This window comes from Heterodontus francisci, chromosome 9 (genome assembly GCF_036365525.1).
Source record: "Heterodontus francisci isolate sHetFra1 chromosome 9, sHetFra1.hap1, whole genome shotgun sequence".
Classification (NCBI taxonomy): Eukaryota; Metazoa; Chordata; class Chondrichthyes; order Heterodontiformes; family Heterodontidae; genus Heterodontus; species Heterodontus francisci.
The window spans coordinates 9,632,535-9,658,022 of record NC_090379.1 but is presented as its reverse complement, the minus strand read 5'-3'; the positions used below and the strand labels follow the sequence as shown (position 1 = coordinate 9,658,022).

General features: G+C 44.0%; 1 protein-coding gene across 1 annotated transcript in view; it reads left to right on the top strand.

Moving 5' to 3' along the window:
• The first annotated feature begins 4,258 nt into the window (after positions 1 to 4,258).
• The window catches only part of LOC137373305 (cytosolic carboxypeptidase 2-like), an 83,419-nt gene continuing 62,189 nt past the window's right edge, over positions 4,259 to 25,488 (top strand). The window contains exons 1-5 of the mRNA XM_068038127.1: positions 4,259 to 4,276; positions 11,115 to 11,169; positions 17,892 to 18,074; positions 20,349 to 20,504; positions 21,090 to 21,197. Of these exons, the coding sequence (XP_067894228.1) occupies positions 4,259 to 4,276; positions 11,115 to 11,169; positions 17,892 to 18,074; positions 20,349 to 20,504; positions 21,090 to 21,197 (520 nt within the window). The remainder of the gene's footprint in view (positions 4,277 to 11,114; positions 11,170 to 17,891; positions 18,075 to 20,348; positions 20,505 to 21,089; positions 21,198 to 25,488) is intronic.

The following is a 25,488-nucleotide window of genomic DNA, read 5'->3' as shown; positions in this document are numbered from 1 at the left end:
AATCTGGATAGATGACAATCTGTCAGGAGTGATTTTGAGCTCTTTCTCTCCCATCTCACTCTCTCTCCCTTTCTGTGTAAATCCCTGTCTCCTCTCTGTGTCCATCTCTCTCCCCTCTCCCCCTCTCTCTCCTTCCTCTGTGTCCATTCCTCTCCCTCTCTTACCCCCCCTCTCTTTCCCCTCCCTCCCCCTCCCTCCCCCTCCCTCTCCTCTCTCCCTCTTCTCTTTCCCCTCGCTCCCTCCCTCTCCCTCCTCTCTCTCTCTTCTCTCTTCCCCCTCTCTCCCTCCCTCCCTCCTCTCTCCTCCTCTCTCTCCCGCTCCCCTCTCCATTCTCCCTCTCTCTCTCCCTCTCTCCCCTTCTCTCTCCTCTGTCTCTCCCTCTGTCCCCTCTCTGTGTCCATCCCTCTCCTCTCTCTGTCCATCCCTCTATCCTCTCTCCCTCTTCCCTTCTCTCTCCCCCACTCTCTGTCTCCCCCTCTCTTCCCATCTCTTTTCCTCACTCCCCCAAACCCCCCTCTGACCCCCATCTCTGCTTCTTTCTCCACCCCTCTCTCTTCCTCCCCCCGCTCTCTCTCTCTCTCTCTGACCATTACTGAGAGTGGCAACAGTTCTGAACTTATTTGGACAGATTGGGGGTTTCTGGCAGGCTTTAAAAAAAAAATCGGAACCCGCCGGAAAAGCCCGAATCTGTCCGAATAAGTTCAGAAGTGTTGTTCCCTCTCTCAGCACGTGTCAGCTGTGAAACTGACAGTTGCGCTTTTTATAATAAAAGCAGCCCTGAAGAAGCAATTGGGAAATTTCTTGTCCCTGAAATTACCAGTCACGGACCTCAAAATCTTTCACCATGGATACGGGTATCAGTGTACGGACATGTTGCCAACCCCTGGTCAGGAGGGTGTTATATTTAGTTGTTAGGATTAGCTACATAACATAAAATCATACAGCACAGAAGGAAGACATTCGGCCCATCATGTCTGTGAAAGAGATATTTAATTAATCCTACTCCACAGCTCTTCCCCATAGCCCTGCAGGTTTTCCCCTATCCAATTCCCTTTTGAATGGGACTATTGAATCTGCTTCCACAACCCTTTCAGGCAGTGCATTCAGTTCACAAAAACCTGCTGCATAACAAAAAGCTCCCTCTCTGATTCTTTTGCCAATCATCTTAATCTGTGTCCTCTGGTTACTGACCCATATGCCAGTGAAATCACTTTCTTCTTATTTACTGAATCAAAATTCCTCACGATCGGATTCTCACCAATACCAGTGCATGTCATACCATAAATCATGACACACTACCTCTGCGATGGCTAATTCCCTTTTCAACGATATAGGTAGAGTGGTGTAGTGGATCAAGGAGTTGGCTAGCAACCTAGATCTCATGAGCTCAAATTCTGCTGTGTGGAATTTAATTTAGGAATGCTGATAATTTGTGGTTGAGTGAAGATTGATGTGTAGACTGGTTCACCAATATCCATTAGGGAAGTGTGGTGATATGCTCCAGTTCCCATTACATGGTTGACTCTTACTGCTACCAAAGTGTTCTTAACCAGCCTCTCAGCTGTACATAGAAGAAAGCCAATCAGGCCTTTCTTAGAGTAACTAGAGGGACAATATCTTGAGAAAGAATTGATGTGGTTAGGTGAATCTGAAAAGGAAAGAGGTCCTTTCTATTGTTATATTTTTTCAAACATTTATCTTCTTTCCTCCTGCCCAGTAGTTTGGTGGGTAAACTCAGTGAGCAGAGGGCCCCAGGTCTGATGTCCAATCTGTGCTAGATTTGCTGCCCTCAGCCAGGTCACTAACTGGAGCAATATACTATTACCCTTCAAACTGGGCTCCAGCTCCAACTCCTGTGCACATAAACATCGGGAAAAGACAAATTTAGGCTCAGCTACCATTTCTCCAGTGCTGTCTAGCAACACAAGAGTAATGTCAACTAAAGTAAGGCGCCAGACAAAAGCCTGTAGAACCAGCAAGAATTTGTACCTTTGAGGATGGATCAAATTAGCAACACTGCTCTTGTAGCTTTAGTGGCAAAGTAGAGAGGAGAAACCTTAGCTACAAAGTGTAACATATACAATACATCAAACTGAAGGTGCTTTAATTTTAGAAAAAGGCCACTGGGAGTGAATGTTTCGTTGTCTCACTGCCGACTCCAGTTAGAAATAAAACAAAAGAGCTTGTATTTATAGTGCCTTTCGCAACTGCAGGATGCCCCAAAGCACTTTTGCTCTCTGTTAACAGTGCATTCATGGGAGTTGGTGAGCATAAAATCGCGGGATTTCGGGTGAAGAAGCAGAAAACCATGGCTAGTATGAACACTTAGCACAGCCAACTAACTTCCTTTGGCTGAAATCCCAATTCCCAGAATTGGTGAGGGCAGTTGAGTTGAAGCTGCTTTGTGATGTCACTTATCATCAACACCCTGGGGGTTACCATTGACCAGAAAATTAATTGGACCAGTCACATAAATACTGTGGCTACAAAAGCACATCAGAAGCTGGGAATTCTGTGGTGAATATCTCACCTCCTTGTTCATTGTATATTAAATATATTTAATTGTATGCAGGTGGTTCTATCCATCACCACCTGGCTTTCTGAAGTCTAACACTGCTGACTTGCCAAAGCCTGTTCACCATCTACAAAGCACAAGTCAGGAGTGTGATGGAATACTCTCCACTTGCCTTGATAAGTGCAGCTTCAACAACACTCAAGAAACTCGACACCATCCAGGACAAAGCAGCCTGCTTGATTGGCATCCCATCCACAAACATTCACTCCCTCCACCACTGCAGCACAGTGACAGCAGTGTGTACCATCTACAAGATGCACTGCAGCAACTTGCCAGAGCTCCTTTGACAGCACCTTCCAAACACACGACCTCTACCACCTAGAAGAACAAGGGCAGCAGGTGTATGTTCCCCTCCGAGCCACTCACCATCCTGACTTGGAACTATATCGCAGTTCCTTCACTGTTGCTGGATCAAAATCCTGGAACTCCCTTCCTAACAGCACTGTGGGTGTACCTACATTAGATGGATTGCAGCGATTCAAGGTGGTGGCTCAACATCACCTTCTCAAGGGAATAAAGAATGGCCAATAAATGTTGGTTTTGTCAGCAATGCCCACATCCCATGAACAAATAAAAGCATGTTGCCAGTTGTCATTGTGATGTCACATCTGTGAAACTATGGACCATATCTGATGCAATTTCCAGTAAGAATGAAGAAAGGACTTGCATTTATATAGCACCTTTCACAACCTCAGGGCATCCTAAAACACTTTACAGCTAATGAACTAGCTTTGAAGTGTAGCCACAGTGGTAATGTAGAAAATGCTACAGCCAATTAGCACACATGAAAGACCCATAAACAGGAATGAGCTAATCTTCTGTTTTTGTGATGTTGGTTCAGGAATAAATATTGACCAGGACACCGGGGAGAACTCCCCTTGTCTTGTTGGAATCAGTGCCATTAGATCTTTTACCTCAATGTGAGGGGTCTCAATTTAAAATCTTATCCATAAGATGCCACCTCTGGCAGTGCAGCATTCCACCAGCCTACACTATGTGCTCAAGTCTCTGGGAGTGGAACTCAAACCCACAACTTTCTGACTCAGAGTTGAGCCTACTACCCACTGAGTTAAGCAGACCGCTATACAGCAATCAGAAATATGAAGCTTGGTTGACTTTATTCCCTGCGCACCTCACCTCACCCTTGGCACCTATCCCCAACTCAGTTGAGGCAGGTGAACCTGGCACCAATCACGGATTGAACTCGGAGCCATCTCAGGATTATTCAGTACCACAAAGTGTTTTCACCCTGCAAGCTACTGGGTGAGATGCCTTCTGCTTACAGTAGATAAACAGGCTGCAGAACTCACAAGTGCCCCATTTCAGGTAATGCATGCTGATTGTGTAAGAATGAATTGTAATTCATGAACACGCTTTCTGATTGGTTAGATGCAGTCTCTACGGTAACGACAAAACTTCTGACTTCAATCGTAGCTGCATTAGCAAGTCTTTGTTAGCCAATCAAAAATGAAAATGCATCGATGGGGGTACAGTTTTGTGGTGGCTTTTATTTGCTCCAACTGGCCTGACTCACCAGTTGTCAATCCTGGAAAGCTATGTTCAAGCAGATAATGGATCTGTCATTTCTATATTTAAATATTTTTGTCCAACATGTCAATCAGCTGAACAGAAGAAGGAAATTTTAAGCAGAAAGGAGCTGCGATAGGGACAGCTTATGTGGCCATGGAGAATGCTGTGTTTGTGAGTATGCTGCTCCTTGGCAATCAAAATGAAAGAACTTGCATTTCTGTAGCGTCTTTCACGACCTCAGAATGTTCCAAAGCAACTTACACCTAATGAAGAACTTTTTGAAGTGTAGTCACTGTTGTAATGTAAGAAACAAGTCGGCCAATTTGCACACGGCAACTCACACTAACAACAATGTGATAATGACCAGATAATTTTGTTTTGTGATGTGGGTTGAGGGATAAATATTGGCCAGGACACCACCAAACTAATGAAACCTAATAGGGCACTACTACAGAATAATCCACAGCAGAGTTTGTTATTAAATTAGTACAAAATTGAGACAACACAATTGTTTGTGTGAGAATTGGAAAAATGTTACACAGGCATAGTTGAGGGGCACGTCTAAGCTTGGGGCTGAATCACTTTGTTGACGTAGGAATCAAGAATGAACTGTTAGCCTTTATCTCAAGGGGGTTGGAATATTAAAGGGGAGGAAGTGATGCTTCAGTTTTACAGAGCTTGGTCAGACCCCATCTGGAGTATTGTGTTCAGTTTTGGGCACTGAACCTCAGGAAGGTGATGGAAGGAATGATACCAGGTCTTAAAGGGCTCAATTCTGAGGACAAGTTACATAAAGGGATTGTATTCCCTTGCAATTAGAAGATTGCAGGATGATCTAACTGAGCTTTTAAATGATAGAGGAATTTGATTGGTCGAATCCAGAATAAGGGTGCTCAATCTGAAGATTAGAGCCAGGTCATTTAGGAAGGATTTTTTTCAGAAATTTGGTTGCAGAAATGTGGAATTCTCCACATGTGGAAGGCTGTGGATGCTGAGGGTCAATTGAAATTTTCAAGACTGAGATCAATAATTTTTGTTGGGCTATGGTATCAAGGGATGTAGAGCAAGGTGGGGAAATGGAATTGAGGTACAGATCAGCTGTGATCTGATTGAATAGCAAAATACGCTCGACAAGCTGAAAGGAGTTTTACCCTGTATTCAATCTGACCTGGAGGTATTTGATGCTGACAGTGAACAAAGAACAAAGAACAGTACAGCACAGGAACAGGCCATTCGGCCCTCCAAGCCTGCGCCGATCTTGATGCCTGCCGAAACTAACACCTTCTGCACTTCCGGGGCCCATATCCCTCCATTCCCTTCCTATTTATATATTTGTCAAGATGTCTCTTAAACATCGCTATCGTATCTGCTTCCACCACCTCCCCTGGCAGCAAGTTCCAGGCACTCACCACCCTCTGTGTAAAAAACCTGCCTCGCACATCCCCTCTAAACTTTGCCCCTCGCACCTTAAACCTATGTCCCCTAGTAACTGACTCTTCCACCCTGGGAAAAAGCTTCTGACTATCCACTCTGTCCATGCCGCTCATAACTTTGTAAACCTCTATCATGTCGCCCCTCCACCTCCGTCGTTCCAGTGAAAACAATCCGAGTTTTTCCAACCTCTCCTCATAGCTAATGCCCTCCAGACCAGGCAACATCCTGGTAAACCTCCTCTGTACCCTCTCCAAAGCCTCCACGTCCTTCTGGTAGTGTGGCGACCAGAATTGCACGCAATATTCTAAGTGTGGCCTAACTAAGGTTCTGTACAGCTGCAACATGACTTGCCAATTTTTATACTCTATGCCCCAACCGATGAAGGCAAGCATGCCGTATGCCTTCTTGACTACCTTATCCACCTGCGTTGCCACTTTCAGTGACCTGTGGACCTGTACGCCCAGATCACTCTGTCTGTCAATACTCCGAAGGGTTCTGCCATTTACTGTACACCTCCCACCTGCATTAGACCTTCCAAAATGCATTACCTCACATTTGTCCGAATTAAACTCCATCTGCCATTTCTCCACCCAAGTCTCCAACCGATCTATATCCTGCTGTATCCTCTGACAATCCTCATCATTATCCGCAACTCCACCAACCTTTGTGTTGTCCGCAAACTTACTAATCAGACCAGCTACATTTTCCTCCAAATCATTTATATATACTACAAAGAGCAAAGGTCCCAGCACTGATCCCTGCGGAACACCACTAGTCACATCCCTCCATTCAGAAAAATACCCATCCACTGTTACCCTCGGTCTTCTGTGACTGAGTCAGTTCTGTATCCATCTTGCCAGCTCACCTCTGATCCCGTGTGACTTCACATTTTGCACCAGTCTGCCATGCGGGACCTTGTCAAAGGCTTTTCTAAAGTCCATGTAGACAACATCCACCGCCCTTCCCTCATCAATCATCTTCGTCACTTCCTCAAAAAACTCAATCAAATTAGTAAGACACGACCTCCCCTTCACAAAACCATGCTGTCTCTCGCTAATAAGTTTGTTTGTTTCCAAATGGGAGTAAATCCTGTCCCGAAGAATCCTCTCTAATAGTTTCCCTACCACTGACGTAAAGCTCACCGGCCTATAATTTCCTGGATTATCCTTCCCACCCTTTTTAAACAAAGGAACAACATTGGCTATTCTCCAGTCCTCTGGGACCTCACCTGTAGCCTATGAGGATGCAAAGATTTCTGTCAAGGCCCCAGCAATTTCTTCCCTTGCCTCCCTCAGTATTCTAGGGTTGATCCCATCAGGCCCTGGGGACTTATCTACCTTAATGCTTTGCAAGACACCCAACACCTCCTCCTTTTTGATAATGAGATGACTGGGACTATCTGCACTCCCTTCCCTAGGCTCATCATCTACCAAGTCCTTCTCCTTGGTGAATACTGATGCAAAGTACTCATTTAGCACCTCACCCATTTCCTCTGACTCCACGCATAGATTCCCATCTCTGTCCTTGAGTGGGCCAACCCTTTCCCTGGTTACCCTCTTGCTCTTTATATATGTATAAAAAGCCTTGGGATTCTCCTTAATCCTGTTTGCCAATGACTTTTCATGACCCCTTTTAGCCCTCCTAACACCTTGCTTAAGTTCCTTCCTACTGTCTTTATATTCCTCAAGTGCTTCATCTGTTCCTAGCCTTCCAGCCCTTACAAATGCTTCCTTTTTCTTTTTGACTAGGCTCACAATATCTCGTGTTATCCAAGCTTCCCGAAACTTGCCAAACTTGGCTTTCTTCCTCACAGGAACATGCTGGTCCTGGATTCTAATCAGCTGACGTTTGAAAGACTCCCACATGTCAGATGTTGATTTACCCTCAAACAGGCGCCCCCAATCTAAATTCTTCAGTTCCTGCCTAATATTGTTATAATTAGCCTTCCCCCAATTTAGCACCTTCACCCGAGGACTACTCTTATCCTTATCCACAAGTACCTTAAAACTTATGGAATTATGGTCACTGCTCCCGAAATGCTCCCCCACTGAAACTTCGACCACCTGGCCGGGCTCATTCCCCAATACCAGGTCCAGAATGGCCCCATCCCTAGTTGGACTATCTACATACTGTTTTAAGAAGCCCTCCTCGATGCTCCTTACAAATTCTGCCCCATCCAAGCCCCTAGCACTAAGTGAGTCCCAGTCAATATTGGGGAAGTTAAAATCACCCACCACTACAACCCTGTTACCTTTACATCTTTCCAAAATCTGTCTACATATCTGCTCCTCCACCTCCCGCTGGCTGTTGGGAGGCCTGTAGTAAACCCCCAACATCATGACTGCACCCTTCCTATTCCTGAGCTCCACCCATATTGCCTCGCTGCATGACCTCTCTGAGGTGTCCTCCCGCAGTACAGCTGTGATATTCTCCTTAACCAGTAATGCAACTCCTCCATCCCTTTTACATCCCCCTCTATCCCGCCGGAAGCTTCTAAAGCCTGGAACATTTAGCTGCCAATCCTGCCCTTCCCTCAACCAAGTCTCTGTAATAGCAACAACATCATATTTCCAAGTACTAATCCAAGCTCCAAGTTCATCTGCCTCACCTGTTATACTTCTCGCGTTGAAACAAATGCACTTCAGACCACCAGTCCCGCTGTGCTCAGCAACATCTCCCTGCCTGCTCTTCCTCTTAGTCCTACTGGCCTTACTTACTATGTCCTCCTCATTTACTTCACTAGCTGTCCTACTGCTCTGGTTCCCACCCCCCTGCCACACTAGTTTAAATCCTCCCGAGTGACGCTAGCAAACCTTGCAGCCAGGATATTAGTGCCCTTCCAGTTTAGATGCAACCCGTCCTTCTTGTACAGGTCCCATCTGTCCCTGAAGAGAGCCCAATGGTCCAGATATCTGAAACCCTCCCTTCTACACCAGCTGCTCAGCCACGTGTTTAGCTGCACTATCTTCCTATTTCTAGCCTCACTGGCACGTGGCACAGGGAGTAATCCAGAGATTACAACCCTAGAGGTCCTGTTTTTTAACTTACTACCTAACTCCCTAAACTCCCCCTGCAGGACCTCATCACTCTTCCTGCCTATGTCATTGGTGCCGATGTGTACCACAACACCTGGCTGTTCACCCTCCCCCTTCAGAATGCCCTCTTTCCGTTCAGAGACATCCTTGACCCTGGCACCAGGGAGGCAACATACCTTCCTGGAGTCTCTTTCACGTCCACAGAAGAGCCTATCTGTGCCCCTGACTATAGAGGCCCCTATAACTATTGCTCTTCTGCGCTTTGTCCCTCCCTGCTGAATAACAGTGCCAGCCGTGGTGCCACTGCTCTGGCTGCTGCTGTTTTCCCCTGATAGGCCATCCCCTGCAACAGTATCCAAAACGGTATACTTGTTAGAGAGGGGGATAGCCACAGGGGATTCCTGCACTGACTGCCTGCCCCTTTCAGCGGTCACCCATCTGCCTGCCCCTTCTAGCGGTTGCCTGAAATAGGAAAATTGTTTCATTTCATAGCAGTAACATCCCTTGCCTTGGTAAGCATAAAACAAAACTTAAAAAGAGCTCAATAACAATAGTGCCAAGGAATTAAACCCTTTACATTCAGACAACTAGTGTTGTCCAACACACCCAGATCAGGTACACTTGTCAGTCTCAACAACCTGTTGCAACTTCACCCTCCACAATTGTATAGGGCAATGCTGAGATCAGACCTAGGGTACTGTGTACACTCTGGTTTCTTTACCTAAGAAAGGATATACTTGCCTTCGAGAAAATGCAACTAAGGTTTATTAGACTGATTCCAGGGATGATGGGATTGTCCGATGAGGAGAGACTGAATGACTGGGCCTATATTCTCTGGAGTTTAGAATAATGACAGGCGATCTCATTGAAACATATAAAATTCTTAAGGGGCTTGACAGGGTAGATGCTGGATAATATTTCTCCTTGCTGGAGAGTCCAGAACTAAGGGTCCCAGTCTTAGAATAAGGGGTCAGCCATTTAAGGCTGAGATGAGGAGAGATTTCTTTACTCAAAGAGTTGTGAATCTTTGGAATTCTCTGCCTCAGAGAGTTGTGGATACAGTCGTTGAGTTTATTCAAGACAAAGATTGATAGATTTTTGGATACCAAGAGAATCAAGGGATATGGGCATAGTTCAGGGAGATGGAGTTGTGGTAAAAGATCAATCATGATCTTATTGAATAGCGGAGTAGGCTCAAAGGGCCAAAGGGCCTACCCATGCTCTTATTTTTTAATATTCTTATGTTCTACCAGCACTCTCTAGTGTGTCAGTCTAATCTTCCTCTTTATTTCACAATATCCAGTGGCCACTCTGAGTGAGAGTACAAATTCAGTACAAATTGGAATAGTTTGTATTGTGGTCAAACTAGGAAATGGCTTGAAACTGCCTCAGACTCAGTTAACATGGAACTCACCCTGAGCTGAATGAAAGTGGAGACAGGACAATGTACCAACCTTCCAAGATTGCCATGGAATCTCCAGGAATGAAAGATTAATCTCCCGGACACTGCTGCAAGCAACATCCATTAACAAATGTCACAGGATATAAGCAAGTGAGGTGGGGGTGGGAAAAGAAATAACAAAGGAGCAGGTATAGATTGGACAAGGCCACATAGCTGACCAAAAGGTCATGGAGCAAAGGCAAACAATATGTTAATGGTGTGTTGAAAGACAAAGCATTAGTACAGATAAGGTGTTAATGGACTGAATATTGAACAGCAGCAAGTGCAATGTTTGCACTTGCTGCTGTTCAATATTCAGTCCGTTAACACCTTATCTGTACTAATGCTTTGTCTTTCAACACACCATTAATATATTGTTTGCCTTTGCTCCATGACCTTTTGGTCAGCTTTCTGACCTTGTCCAATCTATACCTTCTCCTTTGTTATCTCTTGCCCCACCCTCACCTCACTTGCTTATAACCTGTGACATTTCTAATATTTTTCAGTTCCGAAGAAGGGTCACTGACCCGAAACGTTAACTCTGCTTCTCTTTCCACAGATGCTGCCAGACCTGCTGAGTGGTTCCAGCATTTCTTGATTTTATTTCAGATTTCCAGCATCCGCAGTATTTTGCTTTTATTGTATGTCTTGGGAGTGTTTGATGGGAAAGTGTAGAAGGAGCTTTACTCTGCATCTAATCCATGCTGTACCTGCTTTAGGAGTATTTGTCAGGACAGTGTAAAGGCAGCTTTACTCTGTACCTAACCGTTCTGAATCCACCCTGGGAGTGTTTGTTGGGACAGTGTAGAGGAAATTTTACTTTGTATTTAATCAGTGCTGTACCTGACTTGGGCGTGTTTGATGGGACAGTGTAGAGGGAGGTTTACTCTGTATCTAATCCGTGTTGTACCTCCTCCAGCAGTGGTTGTTGGGACAGTTTAATGGGAGCTTTACTCTATATCTAACCCAAGCTGTACTGACCTGGGAATACCTTTAATGAGTTTGATTCCAATCTCCTATTCTCAACTCTTTCAGCTTGATAAACACAAATATTGACCATACAATATTGTGAAAAGTAATGGTGTTTCTCTCATGACAGGCTGAAGATGTATATGTCCGATTTATGAGAAATAATTTTCCGCAGGTCTTTACAGGTTAGTAACCTAACTGTTCCATTTCCCTCTTCTACTCTATGACCATTTGTTAGAGTGTTATAATTTATGCACAAGCGTGGATGGTAGTCATGACATATTATTAACAAGCACTTAAACACTCCATGCATTCAATAAAGAAATTCAGAACATTCTAAGTGTTTTATACGGAGCGTCGTGGAGGAGGAGGAGGAGGAGGAGGGAGGAAGGGAAGGAAGGGGGGGTGGGGGGTGCACAGAATGTTCCATTATTTTATAGGGGTGCATGAAATGTTCTATATGTTTTATATGGAGGGGCACTTGAAATGTTCTATATGTTTTATGTAGGAGGTACTGTTGCCTCGTCTTAGTGTTTGATACTAGGGAGCACTTGGAATGTTTCAATATATTTGATATAGATGGAGACTCTTAGAATGTTCCTTGTGTTAATGGTACTTGGAACATTCGTGCATTGAGCAAGGCAAAGCCATTTGGCTCATCAAACCAATTCCTTCCACGGACCATGTTCATTCAACTCAATCATAGACTCAACCTTTACTTTTTTCCGTTTGACAGGACTTAAAAATCGAGATTTTTAGATTTTTATTGGGATAGATTTTGAACAGATCTAGCAATGCAAAACTGGGCATCCATGCAGCGCTGTGGGCCATCAGCAGCAACAGAATTGTACTCAACCACAATCTGTAACCTCATGGACCATCATATCCCCCATTCTACCATTACCATCAAGCCAGGAGACCAACCCTAGTTCAATGAAGAATGAAGGAGGGCATACCTCAAAATGAGGTGTCAACCTGGTGAAGCTACAATCCAGGACTACTTGCGTGCCAAACAGTGTAAGCAGCATGTGATAGACGGAGCTAAGCGATTCCATAACCAACTCTGCAGTCCTGCCACATCCAGTCATGAATGGTGGTGGGCAATTAACTAACGGGAGGAGGTGGCTCCGCAAATATTCCCATTCTCAATGATTGGGGAGCCCAGCACATCAGTGCAACAGATAAGGCTAAAGCATTTGCAACAATCTTCAGTCAGAAGTGCCGAGTTGATGATCCATCTCAGCCTTCTCTTGAAGTACCCAGCATCACAGATGCCCGTCTTCAGCTGATTTGATTCACTCCACGTGATATCAAAAAACAACTGAAGGCACTGGATATTGCAAAGGCTATGGACCCTGACAACATTCCTACAATAGATTCCTGAAGACCTGTGCTCCAGAACTTGTCGTGCCCCTAGCCACAGCTACAACACTGGCATCTACCCAGCAATATGGAAAATTGCCCAGGTATGTCCTTTACACAAAAAGCAGGGCAAGTCCAAACAAGCCAATTACCACCCCATCAGTCTACTCTCAATCATCAGTAAAGTGATGGAAGGTGCCGTCGACAGTGCTATCAAGCGGCACTTGATTTGCAATAACCTGCTCAGTGATGCTCAGTTTGGGTTTCACCAGGGCCGCTCAGCTTCTGACCTCATTACAGCCAAGCATGGACAAAACAGCTGAACTCAAGAGGTGAGGTGAGAATGATTATCCTTGACATCAAGGCGGCATTTGACTGTGTATGGCATCAAGGAGCCCTAGCAAAACTGAAGTCAATGGGAATCAGGGGGAAAAATCTTGGCTGGTTGAAGTCATACCTAGCGTAAAGGAAGATGGTTGTGGTTGTTGGAGGTCAATCATCTGAGCTCCTGGACATCACTGCAGAGGTTCCTCAGGGTAGTGTCCTAGGCCCAACCATCTTCAGCTGCTTCATCAATGAATGACCTTTCTTCAATAATGTCAGAAGTGGGGATGTTTGCTAATGATTTCATAATGTCCAGCACCATTCACGACTCCTCAGAGACTGAAGCAGTCCATGTAGAAATGCATGGTGGTGCATTTATAACATATTATCAAGAAACCTTGATAATATCCAGGCTTGGGCTGAGAAGTGGCAAGTAACATTCGTGCCACACAAGTGCCAGGCAATGACCATCTCCAACAAGAGAGAATCTAACCATCTCCCCTTGACATTCAATGGCATTATGATCGCTGAATCCCCCACTATTAACATCCTGGGGGTTACCATTGACCAGAAACTGAACTGGTGTAACCATATAAATACCGTGGCTACAAGAGCAGGTCAGAGGCTAGGAATCCTGTGATGAGTAACTCACCTCCTGACTCCCCAAAACCTGTCCACCATCTACAAGGCACAAGTCAGGAATGTGATGGAATACTCTCCACTTGCCTGGATGGGTGCACCTCCAACAATGTTCTAGAAGCTTGACACCATCAAGGACAAAGCAGCCCGCTTGATTGGCACCCATCCACAAACATTCACTCCCTCCACCACCGATGCACAGTGCAGCAGTGTGTACCATCTACAAGATGCACTGCAGCAGTACACCAAGGCTCCTTAGACAGCACCTTCCAAACCCATGATCTCTATCACCTAGAAGGACAGGGGCAGCAAATGCATGGAAACACCACCACCTGCAAGCTCCCCTCCAAGCCACACACCATCCTGACTTGGAATTATATTGCCATTCCTTCACTGTTGCTGGGTCAAATTCCTGGAACTCCCTTCCTAAACAGCATATTGGGTGTACCTACCTCACATGGACTGCAGAAGTTCAAGAAGGCAGGTCACCACCATCTTCTCAAGGGCAATTAGGGATGGGCAACATGTATAAGACACTAGTTCGGTCTCAGCTGGAGTATTGCGTCCCGTTCTTGGCGCCGCATTTTAGGAAAAACGTGACGACATTGGAGAGAGTACAGAAGAGATTCATGAGAATGGTTCCAGGGATGAGGACCTTCAGTCATTAGGACTGTTTTCCTTGAAGGAAAGTATGAGAGGTGATTTGAAAGAGGTGTTCAAAATCATAAGGAGTCTGGACAGTGTAGGTAGAAACTGTTCCCACTTGTCAAAGGATCAAGGATGAGATGGCACAGATTTAAAGTATTTGGTAAGAGAAGCAAAAGTGACATGAGGAAAAACTTTTTGACGCAACGAGTGTTTCAGGTCTGGAATGCGCTGCCTGAGAGTGTGGTGGGGCAGATTTAATTGAAGCATTCATCATGGAATTAGACTGTTATAAGAAAAGGAAGAATGTGCAGGGTTACGAGGAGAAGGCGGGGGAATGGAACTGAGTGAATTGCTCTTTCGAACAGTTGACGCAGACACGATGGGCCAAATGGCCTCCTTCTGCACTGTAACAATTCTGTGATTCTGAATCTGTGATTTCCTTGGGTTTTTTTATTTCCAAAATATATTTTATTCATAAAAATTTGTAAAAAATACATTACCAAACAGTTTCAAACAGCATCAAGTCAAAAATTACAAACAGTGCAAAGGAGGTCCGTTTGCTTCAAGACAATCATGAGTTGCCTCACAACCCTTCCATTTCACATTTGTCGTGCCAGATACATTTTTACATTTTACAGCAAATGAAAATTTTCCCGATACAGTTCGAGGGGTTTCCCATGGATCCAGCCCCTCAGTTCAGCTTGGTGGGGGGACCTTACACAGTGGTCTTTCCCCATTTAGCCTTTGCTGCAGCTGGCCCAAGCTTTCGTGTGATTTCCTTGGTGTGAAAGCTGACCCTTCACCTGGTTTCTCAATTTACATGAAAAGTCTTGCATATTGACCATACTTACTTCCTGTAACACTTCTTTGTCACACTTCACACTTTCCTTGTCACATTTACTTCTTGTAACACTTTCTTCATCACATTTTATCACATTTTCTTCCTGTAATTTTCCTCGTCACACTGTCTCCTTCACATTCACTGGCTGTAACACTGCTTGTAATGACACTCATATTGATAACACTCCTACCTTTATAAAATAGTGTATCCTCTGATTGATGATGAGCAATACCACAGGAGATCTATTGCTAATTAAAAAGAAAAGTCCAGTTAGTCTCAGAGGGTCAACCCCTCTACTTTCTTTCACTCAGACTTGAAGCAATGTGGAATTGGGAATACACAAAGTACTACGTAAAATGTAATGAGCATCCTTCACACTTACAGCAGGCAAAGTTCACCAACTGTGCTGCCAATTGCTCATAGTTTTCATGTTACTGAAGTATGTAACTCCACTATTCAAGAAAGGAGGGAGACAGAAAGCAGGAAACTACAGGTCAGTTAGCCTAACATCTGTCATAGAGAAAATGATAGAATCTATTATTAAGAAGGTTATAGCAGGGCATTTAGAAACTCTTAATGTGATCAAGCAGAGTCAACATGGTTTTGTGAAAGGAAAATTGTGTTTGTCTAATTTATTACAGTTCTTTGAGGAAATAACAAGCCAGGTGGATAAAGGGGAACCTGGAGATGTGGTGTACCTGGATTTCCAAAAAGCATTTGATAAGGTGCCACATCAATGGTTACTATACAAAATAAGAGCTCATGGTGTAGGGGGTAATATATTAGCATGGATAGAGGATTACTTAGCTAATAGGAAACAGAGTAGGCATAAATGGGTCATTTTCGGGTTGGCAGCTATAACTAGTGGCGTGTCACTGCTGAGGCCAGTGCTGGGGCCTCAACTATTTACAGTCTGCAACAATGACTTGGATGAAGGGTCCTAATGTATGGATGCTAAGTTTGCTGATGACACAAAGATAGGTAGGAGAGTAAGTTGTGAAGAGGACATAAAGAGTCCGCAAAGGGCTATAAATAGGTTAAGTGATTGGGCAAAAATTTGACAGATGGAATATAATGTGAGAAAATGTGAACTTGTCCACTTTGACAGGGAAAATAGAAAATCAGTATATTATTTAAATGGAGGGTGATTGCAGAACTCTACAGAATGAGAGGTGATCTTATTCAAATACGTAAGATCCTGAAGGGAGTTGACAGGGTGGATGCTGAAAGGATGTTTCCCTATATGGAAGTGACCAGAACTAGGCGACACAGTCTAAAAATTAGGGATCTCCCATTTAAGATGGAGATGAGGAGAATTTTTTTCTCTCAGAGTGTTGTTAGTCTTTGGAATTCTCTACCCCAGAAAGCAATGGAAGCAGAGTCATTAAATATTTTTAAGGCTGAGTTGGATAGATTCTTGATTGAAAGGGAGTCAAAGGTTATAGCAGGCAGACAGGAAAGAAGAGTTGAGGCTACAATCAGATCAGCCATGATCTTATCAAATGGCAGAATAGGCTTGAAAGGCTGAATGGCCTATACTTGCTCCTAATTCGTATGTTCATATGAGCAACTTCATAAAGATGTATAGGACCATCTATCTGGTGAATCCACTATCTCTCAACTCCTGTCTCAGCCAAATATCTGTTTGGTGGTCTCTTCAATGTACCAGCAGGAGGCACTATGCACAAGATGCTTGTTCTCATGCTAGCTCTAATCAAGACAAAATAGAGCCAAAAACAGGACAGCTAAGGTGACTCAGATACACTAATAATTGAGTTTAAAACGGTTTCCCTGTTTACCTTATTTCCAATTCTCTTCCCTCCTCAAGGAATGGAGGGGCTACAGTTGCCCTCACTCAATCACATGTCCAGGGAGGGGAGAAATCAAGAAAATTCCTTCTCACAGCCCTCACTGGTTCAAAGATTATGAGTGTGGATTTCAGTTGAGGACAGAGTCAGGTTCAGCTGTGATGCTCCTTCTTAATGGTGCACTAGTCTACCGACACTCACTGTCCAGTCTTATGCATGAACAGGGAGCCTTGATAAAGGAGAAGATGTCATGAGGTATCTCCTTATGCAAACGATGAACAGTTGGAGCAGGTTACCAGAAAAGATAGTGGAGTCCAGGATGCAACTCATTTAAGAGACAAAATGGCAGGACTGTTATTCTGGAAGAAGGCAATCCTGTGAATTAAGGGCTTTCTTCATCTTAACCTACTCTGAGAACTTGTAGAGGTCAATTTGACTTCCTTTCTTAAGAGATTACATGGTTGTGGCTAGGTAGGGGAAGTACTCCTCTCAGTTTTGCAAATACTAGTGGTGTGGCACCATGATGATTGCAGATGAAAATCTCGAGGTTATTGGCTACCAGGAAGTGGATGGAGTGACATGGCCGCATGAGTGCAAGGCTGTGTTAGTCATAGCGTCATAGAGTCATACAGCACAGAAACAGGCCCTATTCTAATCCCATTTTCCAGCACTTGGCCCATAGCCTTGTATGCTATGGCATTTCAAGTGCTCATCTAGATACTTCTTAAATGTTGTGAGAGTTCCTGCCTCTACCACCTCTTCAGGCAGTGCGTTCCAGACTCCAACCACCCTCTGGGTGAAAAGATTTTTCCTCAAATCCCCTCTTAGCCTCCTGCCGCTTACCTTAAATCTATTCCCCCTGGTTATTGACCCCTCCGCTAAGGGGAAAAGTTTCTTTCTATCTAACCTATCAATGCCCCTCATAATTTTGTATATCTCAAGCATGTCCCCCCTCAGCCTTCTCTGCCCTAAGGAAAACAACCCTAGCCTTTTCAGTCGCTCTTCATCGCTGAAACGCTCCAAGCCAGGCAACATCCTGTTGAATCTCCTCTGCACCCTCTCCAGTTCAATCACATCCTTCCTATAGTGTGGTGCCCAGAACTGTACACAGTATCCAGCTGTGGCCTAACCAGCGTTTTATACAGCTCTGGTAGCAATGCATAAGGGATTGTACAGGACAGGCTTAATATATAAATTAGTCTTTTCTTGTCGATTTATGTTTTAACTAAGAAGTTTGTTGGTAGTGCAAAAATCTCTTATCTTCCTTCCCTCCCTTCCCCCACAGGGTTTCAACAAAAGCTGCTTTTACCTCGTACGACGCAGATCGTGATTGAGGATAGCTTTGGAGGGTTTGTCCATCGTTTGCGTGAGCCTTCGGACCTATATGGCCTTTCCACCAAACAGAATGGCCAACTGCCCTGCTGGCCACAGGAGTGCGAAGTGATCAAAGAACTCATTAGGCACATTAGTGAGTTCTGGCTGTAGTGTGTGTCAGAATGTGTCAGGCAATGGATGTGCAAGCAGTGGCTAAAAGGATGCAAAGCAGGTGGTGTTTAAGTTGATGCCTGTGCCACTCAAGCAGTCTATTATTGCTTAGAACCATTCCAGAGACTTGAGCACATAATCAAGGCCAGCACCCCCACAGAACTACATGTCAGCCCTGACTCAATGGTTGCACTCTTACCTCAGAAGGCTGGAGGTTCAAGTCTCACTTGAGCACGGTGTTGGAGGTGCCAGCTTTTGGATGAGACATTAAACTGTGGCCCATTTTCCCTCTCAGGTGAACATAAAATATCCCTGAAGAAGAGAAAAGAAAAAGAAAGACTTGCATTTATATAGCGCTTTTCACGACCACCAGATGGCCCAAAGTGCTTTACATCCAATGAAGTACTTTTGAATTGTGGACACTGTTATAATGTAGGAAACATGGCAGCCAATTTGTAGACAGCAATTTGATAATGTTCAGATAATCTGCTTTTTTGAGATGTTGATTGAGGGATAAATATTGGCCAGGACGCCAAGGAGAGCTCCCCTGTTCTTCAAGTAGTGCCATGTGATCTTTTACCTCCACCTGAGAGGGCAGATGGGAACTCCCTCAGTATTGCACTGGAGTGTCAGCCTTGGTTCTGGTGCTGAAGTCCTAGAGTGGGACTTTAATCTGGAACCCTGTGGCGGTAAGAGTGCTACCCATTGAGCCACAGAGCAGGGAAGTTCTCCCCCGTGCTTTTGGCCAATATTTATTCTTCAGCCAACATCACTAAAACCAGATTATCCTGTCATTTAACACATTGCTGTCTGTGGGAGCTTGCTGTGTGCAAATTGGCTGCTGCATTTCCTACATTACAACAGTGACTTCATTTCAAAAGTACTTAATTAGCTGTAAGGGAAAAGGGAAAATCTCCTGGACTCTGCTCCTGTCAGTTGATCCTCCCTGCATGATTTTTCTCTCTGCACTCTGACTAGGAAATTCAATTCACCCAGGAGCAGGAATGGGAAAATAAATCTACTTCTTTTGATTTCAGATTTCCATATTTGCAGTATTTCTGTAATTCTGTTCTTGGTCCAAGCTCCCTTTGTATTTATGTGTTATTTTGAGTTGTTGCAATTTTGAGTTGATGCTATTGCCTTTTAACTCCAGACTGAACTGGTCTTTGGCTTAGTGATAGCAATCCTGTTTCTGAGTCAGAAGATGCAGCATTTAAACTCCACTCCAGGCAGTCCCAGATCCCTGGTTGTGAAATCTGGTTTGACATTCAGCAGGATACTCACGTCTGGTGAGTGTAAGTGACACCCTAACCCTCCTCATGTAGGTCATGGGAGCTCATGAAACCCTTTCATTGTATAGGACAATCTGCTGATATAAGGATAGTTATTGCCACAGAAGGAATGTTCAAAGAGCTAGTGCAGAAATTATGGGCCGAATAGCTGCCTTCTGTGCTTTAATCTTCTTTGGTTCTCTAGCACCACATTAAGAGAGGGACAGACAATACCAAGAAGGGAAATGTTTGCAAATAATTAGGGGCAAAGGAAATAGATAACACCAATACCCCCTCTGTAAGTGTGCATGAAGAAGGTTTGTTGCTTGAGAGAGGTGTGGAAGCTATCTATCTCACTTGCTCTAAGGACGCTGGCATAGCTCTGTCTCAAAGCTGAGATACTCTTGCCTCCTAAAAGCATTCCTCTACAGCAACGAGAACAACTCTGTATCCACAGCTTTGCCATATGGTTATGGATGCAGGCTCAGAGACTCAGATTACGAACACTGCTGGAGTCTTTTGGGAAAAAAAGGGCAGGGGAGTGGGACTAGCTAAATTGCTCTATCAGAGAGCAGGCATGGACTCGATTGGCTGAATGGCTCCTTCTCACTACTATCTTATTGATACGACCTACGACACGACAGTAAGGGGAATGGTAGTGTGGTAGTATGTTACTGGACCAGTAATCCAATGGCCTGGAATAATGCTGCAGAGACACAAGTTAAAACCCCACCATTACAGTAGATAGAATTTAAATTCAATTAATTAATAAATCTGGAATTGAAAAGTCTCAGTAATGGTGACAGTGAAACTACCGGATTGTCATAAAAACCAGTCTGGTTCATTTATCTCCTTCAAGGAAGGAAATCTGTGGTCCTTACCTGGTCTGGTCTACATGCGACTCCAGACCCACAGCAATGTGTTTGTCTTTTAACTACCCTCTGAAATGGCCTAGTAAGCAAATCAGTTATCTACATGGCCTGCAGGGGTTCAAGAAGGCGGCTCACCACCACCTTCTCAAAGGGCATTTAGGGATGAGCAACAAACGCTGGCCTTGCTGGTGATGCTCACACTCGATGAAGGAATTAAAAAAAAAATCATGGAATATGTTCAACCAGAGTTGGCAATCCAGCTGAAAGGAGGTGAACAATAAATAGCTGGTTCTTAAGCTGCATTCTAAGCATCATTATTCTATAGTCAATTCCAGTTGTCGCCACTTTTTTGCTTTGGCTGTGGGTGAGTGGGAACCTATTCATTATACAGTATTTACAACACAGAAACAGGCCATTGGGTGCAACTAGTCTATGCTGGTGTTTATGCTCCACATTAGCTTCCTTCCACGCTAATTCATCCCACCCTATCAGCATGTCCTTCTATTCCTTTCTCCCTCATATGTTTATCTAGCTTCCCCTTAAATCCATTTATTTGATTCACCTCAACTACTCCTTGTAGTAACAAGCTCCACATTCTAACCACTGTGATGTAATGACAGGTTATTGCAATCCTTGCAAATAGGGGTTACACCAGTAAAAGTTCTTCTGCTTTTCTCTTATTTGGACACTACAATGGGAGTGATCTTCCTCAGTGTTTTCATTCGACTGCTACTGAAGTTGTGTTGGCAGAGTGAGAGAAGCACCGAGGAAACTCACTGCTAATGTGCCCATATATCTTGCGTATAATACAATGCAGAGTCTTGTTGCATTTTCGACTGTTCTCTCTTTTTACAGAGGGTGTTTCATTAGGCCCAGAGCCTCTGTACAGAGCAACAGGGTTGGAGCATGCACCAATTTACATAAGTCCTGAAGAGGGTGAAGTGGTTTATAGTGCCAATAAAGGTATGGTAACTTAAGATGCACTTCACAGTCTGTACAGAGAAGAAATGATAAAATGAAAGCGATGATTCTTAAATTCTTAACTGTTCAAATAAAAGCCAATAATTTCAATTGATGCTAGGTGTTACTTGTCTCAATGTTGGTACGGAACTTGAACGTGGTGTTTGGTGCAGTTCTGGGCCTAGTGGGGCGATCTTCGATATGTTCAAAACTTGTGTAAAGCCAGAGTGTTGACGCAATGTCTTAGGGTTGCCAGCTGTGGTTGAATGTACTACTGGAGCTTCTATCACATGACCTCTCACCTCCAAACTGCCCTACCTAAACAGCCTTTTTAAAATCTCAAATATTTTTATCACTAGTAAAACAAGCGTGTTCAAAGAAAATTGCAAAAACATTTTTTTAATGCCTTCATAATTTTTCTCCCAGAAATTTTGCGAACAGCAGTGTCCAGGAGATTAATCTTTCATTCTTGAAAATTCCAGGGTAATCTTGGAGCATTGGCACCCCTACAATGCCTGTGCAGCTGGAGACATTTTGAGTCCCATGAGCCTTATTAACATGCAGATGAACAGCTCAGACTGACACGTTTGCCAGTTGTGGACAGGTGGGAATGGGCTAGCTGGGCTGGCCAGCAGGGTGGGACCTAGCACTTGAATGGGCCGTTTTTGAAGCAGCCTCTAGTTGTTCCTTTAATAACCATTGGTTAAGCTGTTCAGTGCTCAGCACAGCTGGACAATAGTGCACATGGCACACACTCTGCCCGTTTGCATCTGAAAATTGCAATTGGGGTGAGTTCGAGCCCAATTAGCATATTTAATATTTAAGTCTTAAGCCTTCTTTAGCTGGTTCACCCATTTTCATGCATGCCTGAAATTTGCATGAGATAGGCTCTGACCATCAGTAGGGTGACCGAGGTGCTCGTCCCCAGTTATTATAAGCATAAAATTACCAAGAGATATTAAATGTATTTCAACGTAGGCAGATGTGAGCTCATCCACTTTGAACCTAAAAAAAAGAACAGGGTACTTCCTAAATGGTGGAAACAGTGAAGGTCCAAAGAGACTTGAGGGTTCAGATACGCAGATCAGTAAAATGCCATGAACAGGTACAGAAAACAATCTAAAAGGCTAATGGAATGCTGGTTTTTATATCTAGCAGACTAGAAAACAAGAGGGGAGAAATCATACTTCAGCTATACAAAGCCTTGGTTAGACCACATCTGGAGTTACTGTGAGCAGTTCTGGGCACCACACCTTAGGAAGGATATATTGGCCTTGGATGGAGTGCAGTGTAGATTTACCAGACTGATACCTGAACTCCAAGGGTTAAATTACAAGGAGCGATTACACAAAATAGGGTTGTATTCGCTGGAATTTAGAAGATTTATGGGTGATTTGATCGAAGTTTTCAAGATATTAAGGGGAACAAAGAGGGAGTTACAGAGAAATTACTTCCACGAGCTGGAGACTAGGACTAGAGGGCATAGTTTAAAAATTAGAGCCAGACCTTTCAGGAGTGAAATTAGGACACACAAAGGGCTGGATTCTACCAGCCCCTCAACATCGGGGGTCGTGGTGGGGGGGTCCGAAAAATACTTCCAGGAGAGGCCCGCCACGCTCCCCGATGCTGAGAAGGCCCCGCCCCATTTTACTCGTGGCAGCAAGACCTCGGGGCGACCCTCCACCGCTCAACAAAAAAATGTCATTTACATATGTTAATGAAGCTTAATGAATGCAAATTAATCTACCTTTCAACAACGGCCGTCCCACGCTGATATTCTGGCCATCAGTTGGATGTCCCGCCCCTTCGGATCTCCTTTCGGAGATCCGAGGCGTAACACTGGGACTGGTGGGGAGGGGGGAAACGAGTGAAATTTTCATGGTGGGGGTGGGAGCAGCAAAAACAAACTTGATTGGTTGAGGGGATGGTGGGAAGGGTTTGAAGGTTAAAGCAACAGAAGTTGCAGGGGGAAAGGTCGTAATCTGAAACTTAATTTTTGGGGGTGGAGAGGACAAGTAACAAATGAATTATTAATTGGGGAAGTGGGTGAGGGGATTGGAAGTGTGAACATTTTTTAAATTTTAATTGATTGGAAGATGTGGCACTTTAAAATTGTAAATGTAACTGAAGGGCTTGAAGCCCTTTAAAAATGGCACCAATGGTGCCAGATGTCATTTCTGGGGACGGAGTGGCTGCCCCCACTTCATCGGGGCGGGCGTTCTGCCCTGTCCATGTAAATGAGCCCCTGTGTGAAATATCACAGCGGCTCAGTGGTGCACAAGTTGCGCGTGCGCCAAACCTTTTTCCAAGCTCTCTGCCGAGAATGGCGGCGAGCTGTTAAAATTCAGCCCAAAGGGTGGTAGAAGTTTGGAACTCTCTTCCGCAAATGACAATTGATGCTAGATCAATTGTTAATTTTTAAATCTGAGATTGATAGATTGTTTGTTATCTAAAGGTATTAAGGGATATTGGGAAAAGGCAGGTATGTGGTGTTAGGCCATAGATCAGCAATGATCTCATTGACTGGTGGAACAGTCTCGAATAACTAGATGGTCTCCTCCTGTCCTATGTTCCTATCGCTTGCCGGTCGTCTGTTTCTCAGGCGAGAAATGAGCAGCCACCAGTTGAAAATTAATCCCTAATAATCTAACGTTTATGGCTTGTATTATATAGCACTTTATCACATCTCTGGAAAACTCTCAAAACGTTTCATGTACATTGAGTAACTTTGAAGTTCAGACACTATTGTTATCTAGGCAAAAGCAGTGACCATTTTGTGCACAGTGATATCCTGCAACCAGCAATGAGATGAATGGTCAGTTAATCTGTCTTTTGCTGATATTTATTGAGGGAGAATGTTGGCCAGGACACTGGGAGCACGCCCCTGCCCCTCTTCCAGTAGTCCCATGACATCTACGACATCCACCTGAATCGTTGAAACAGGTCAAGGAGGCCTCAGTTTAACATCTCAATCAAAGGATTCTAGAGTAGGCCTAAATCCACTAACATTCTGACTTAGTGACAAGTCTGTTACCAATTAAGCCAAGCAGGCACAGTGCATATGACCCTTCCTATTCTTATAAAGCTCTCAAATATAAGAACTTATATAGTGCTCCTCAGGTGAGGGAGCCTTTACCAGGTTGTGGGGTGGGGGTGGTGGTGGGTGGTGAGCTAGACACTGAAGAGGAATGACTAAAAGTGCAGTCAGAGAGCTGAGTTTTTAGGAGACTTTTGAAGACAAATGAAGAGGTGACACATCTAAGGGACTTTGTAAGCTATATTCCAGAGATCAGAGACATAGTTACTCAATGACACCTACCATGGTGGGGCGAGGAACAAGAATTAAACTGAAGTCTTTTGGCTGGGATGTGTGACTGGAGATGTGGGCTGGAGAAATGGGGTGAATCGATAGTAGAATTGGAAATGGTGAGAATCTGAAGATTATTTGCTGGATCATGATGAAGAGTGGGAATGGATAGATGTGTGGGAGGGACAGAGATGCGTTTGAGTTTGCAAGGGTTGGAATCAGCAAATAGGGTATTTGAGAAAATGATTCTGTGCTGTTGACTACTCTGTACAATTCTGATCTCTGGAGATAGAGGCATTGAACATTGGAGAAGCTGCAAAAAAGATTTACAAGGGATGATACTAGAACTGAACTGAACTAGAACTGAAAGGTCATAACTATCAGGAAAGACTGAATAGGCTGGGGCTCTTTTCTTTATAAAAATGAAGTCTGAGGGCTGACCTTATAGATGCCTTTAAAATTATGAACAAGTTTCATAGGGTAGATGTAGAGAAAATGTGGGGGATGATTTATCTCTAGACTAATACAAACAAAGCTGAAAGGCAGGCATAAAAATTTGAACGCAGAGCATTAATGATGACTTGTTGCTTCAGCTAACAAGGGTTAACTGACTGCAAGAGAACTGAATTACATTATTTTGCATCATTTCCTGTGATGACATACAGAGTAGAAATATATATTTAAATGATTATGTTTAAAATACTGACAAATAGACTATCACAGCGGGGAGACCAAAACTGAGGGTCATAAATATAAGATAATAAATTCAGTAGGGAATTCAGGAGAAACCTCTTTACGCAGAGAGGTGTTAGAATGTGGAAGTTACTACCATATGGAGTAGTTGGAGCAAATAGCATAGTTGCATTTAAGGGGAAACTAAATGAGCACACGAGGGAGAAAGGAATAGAAGGGCAGAATGGCTTCCATCTCTGCTGTATCATTCGGTAACAGTATGAGTATCAAATTCAACATAGTGTAAGGATTTGA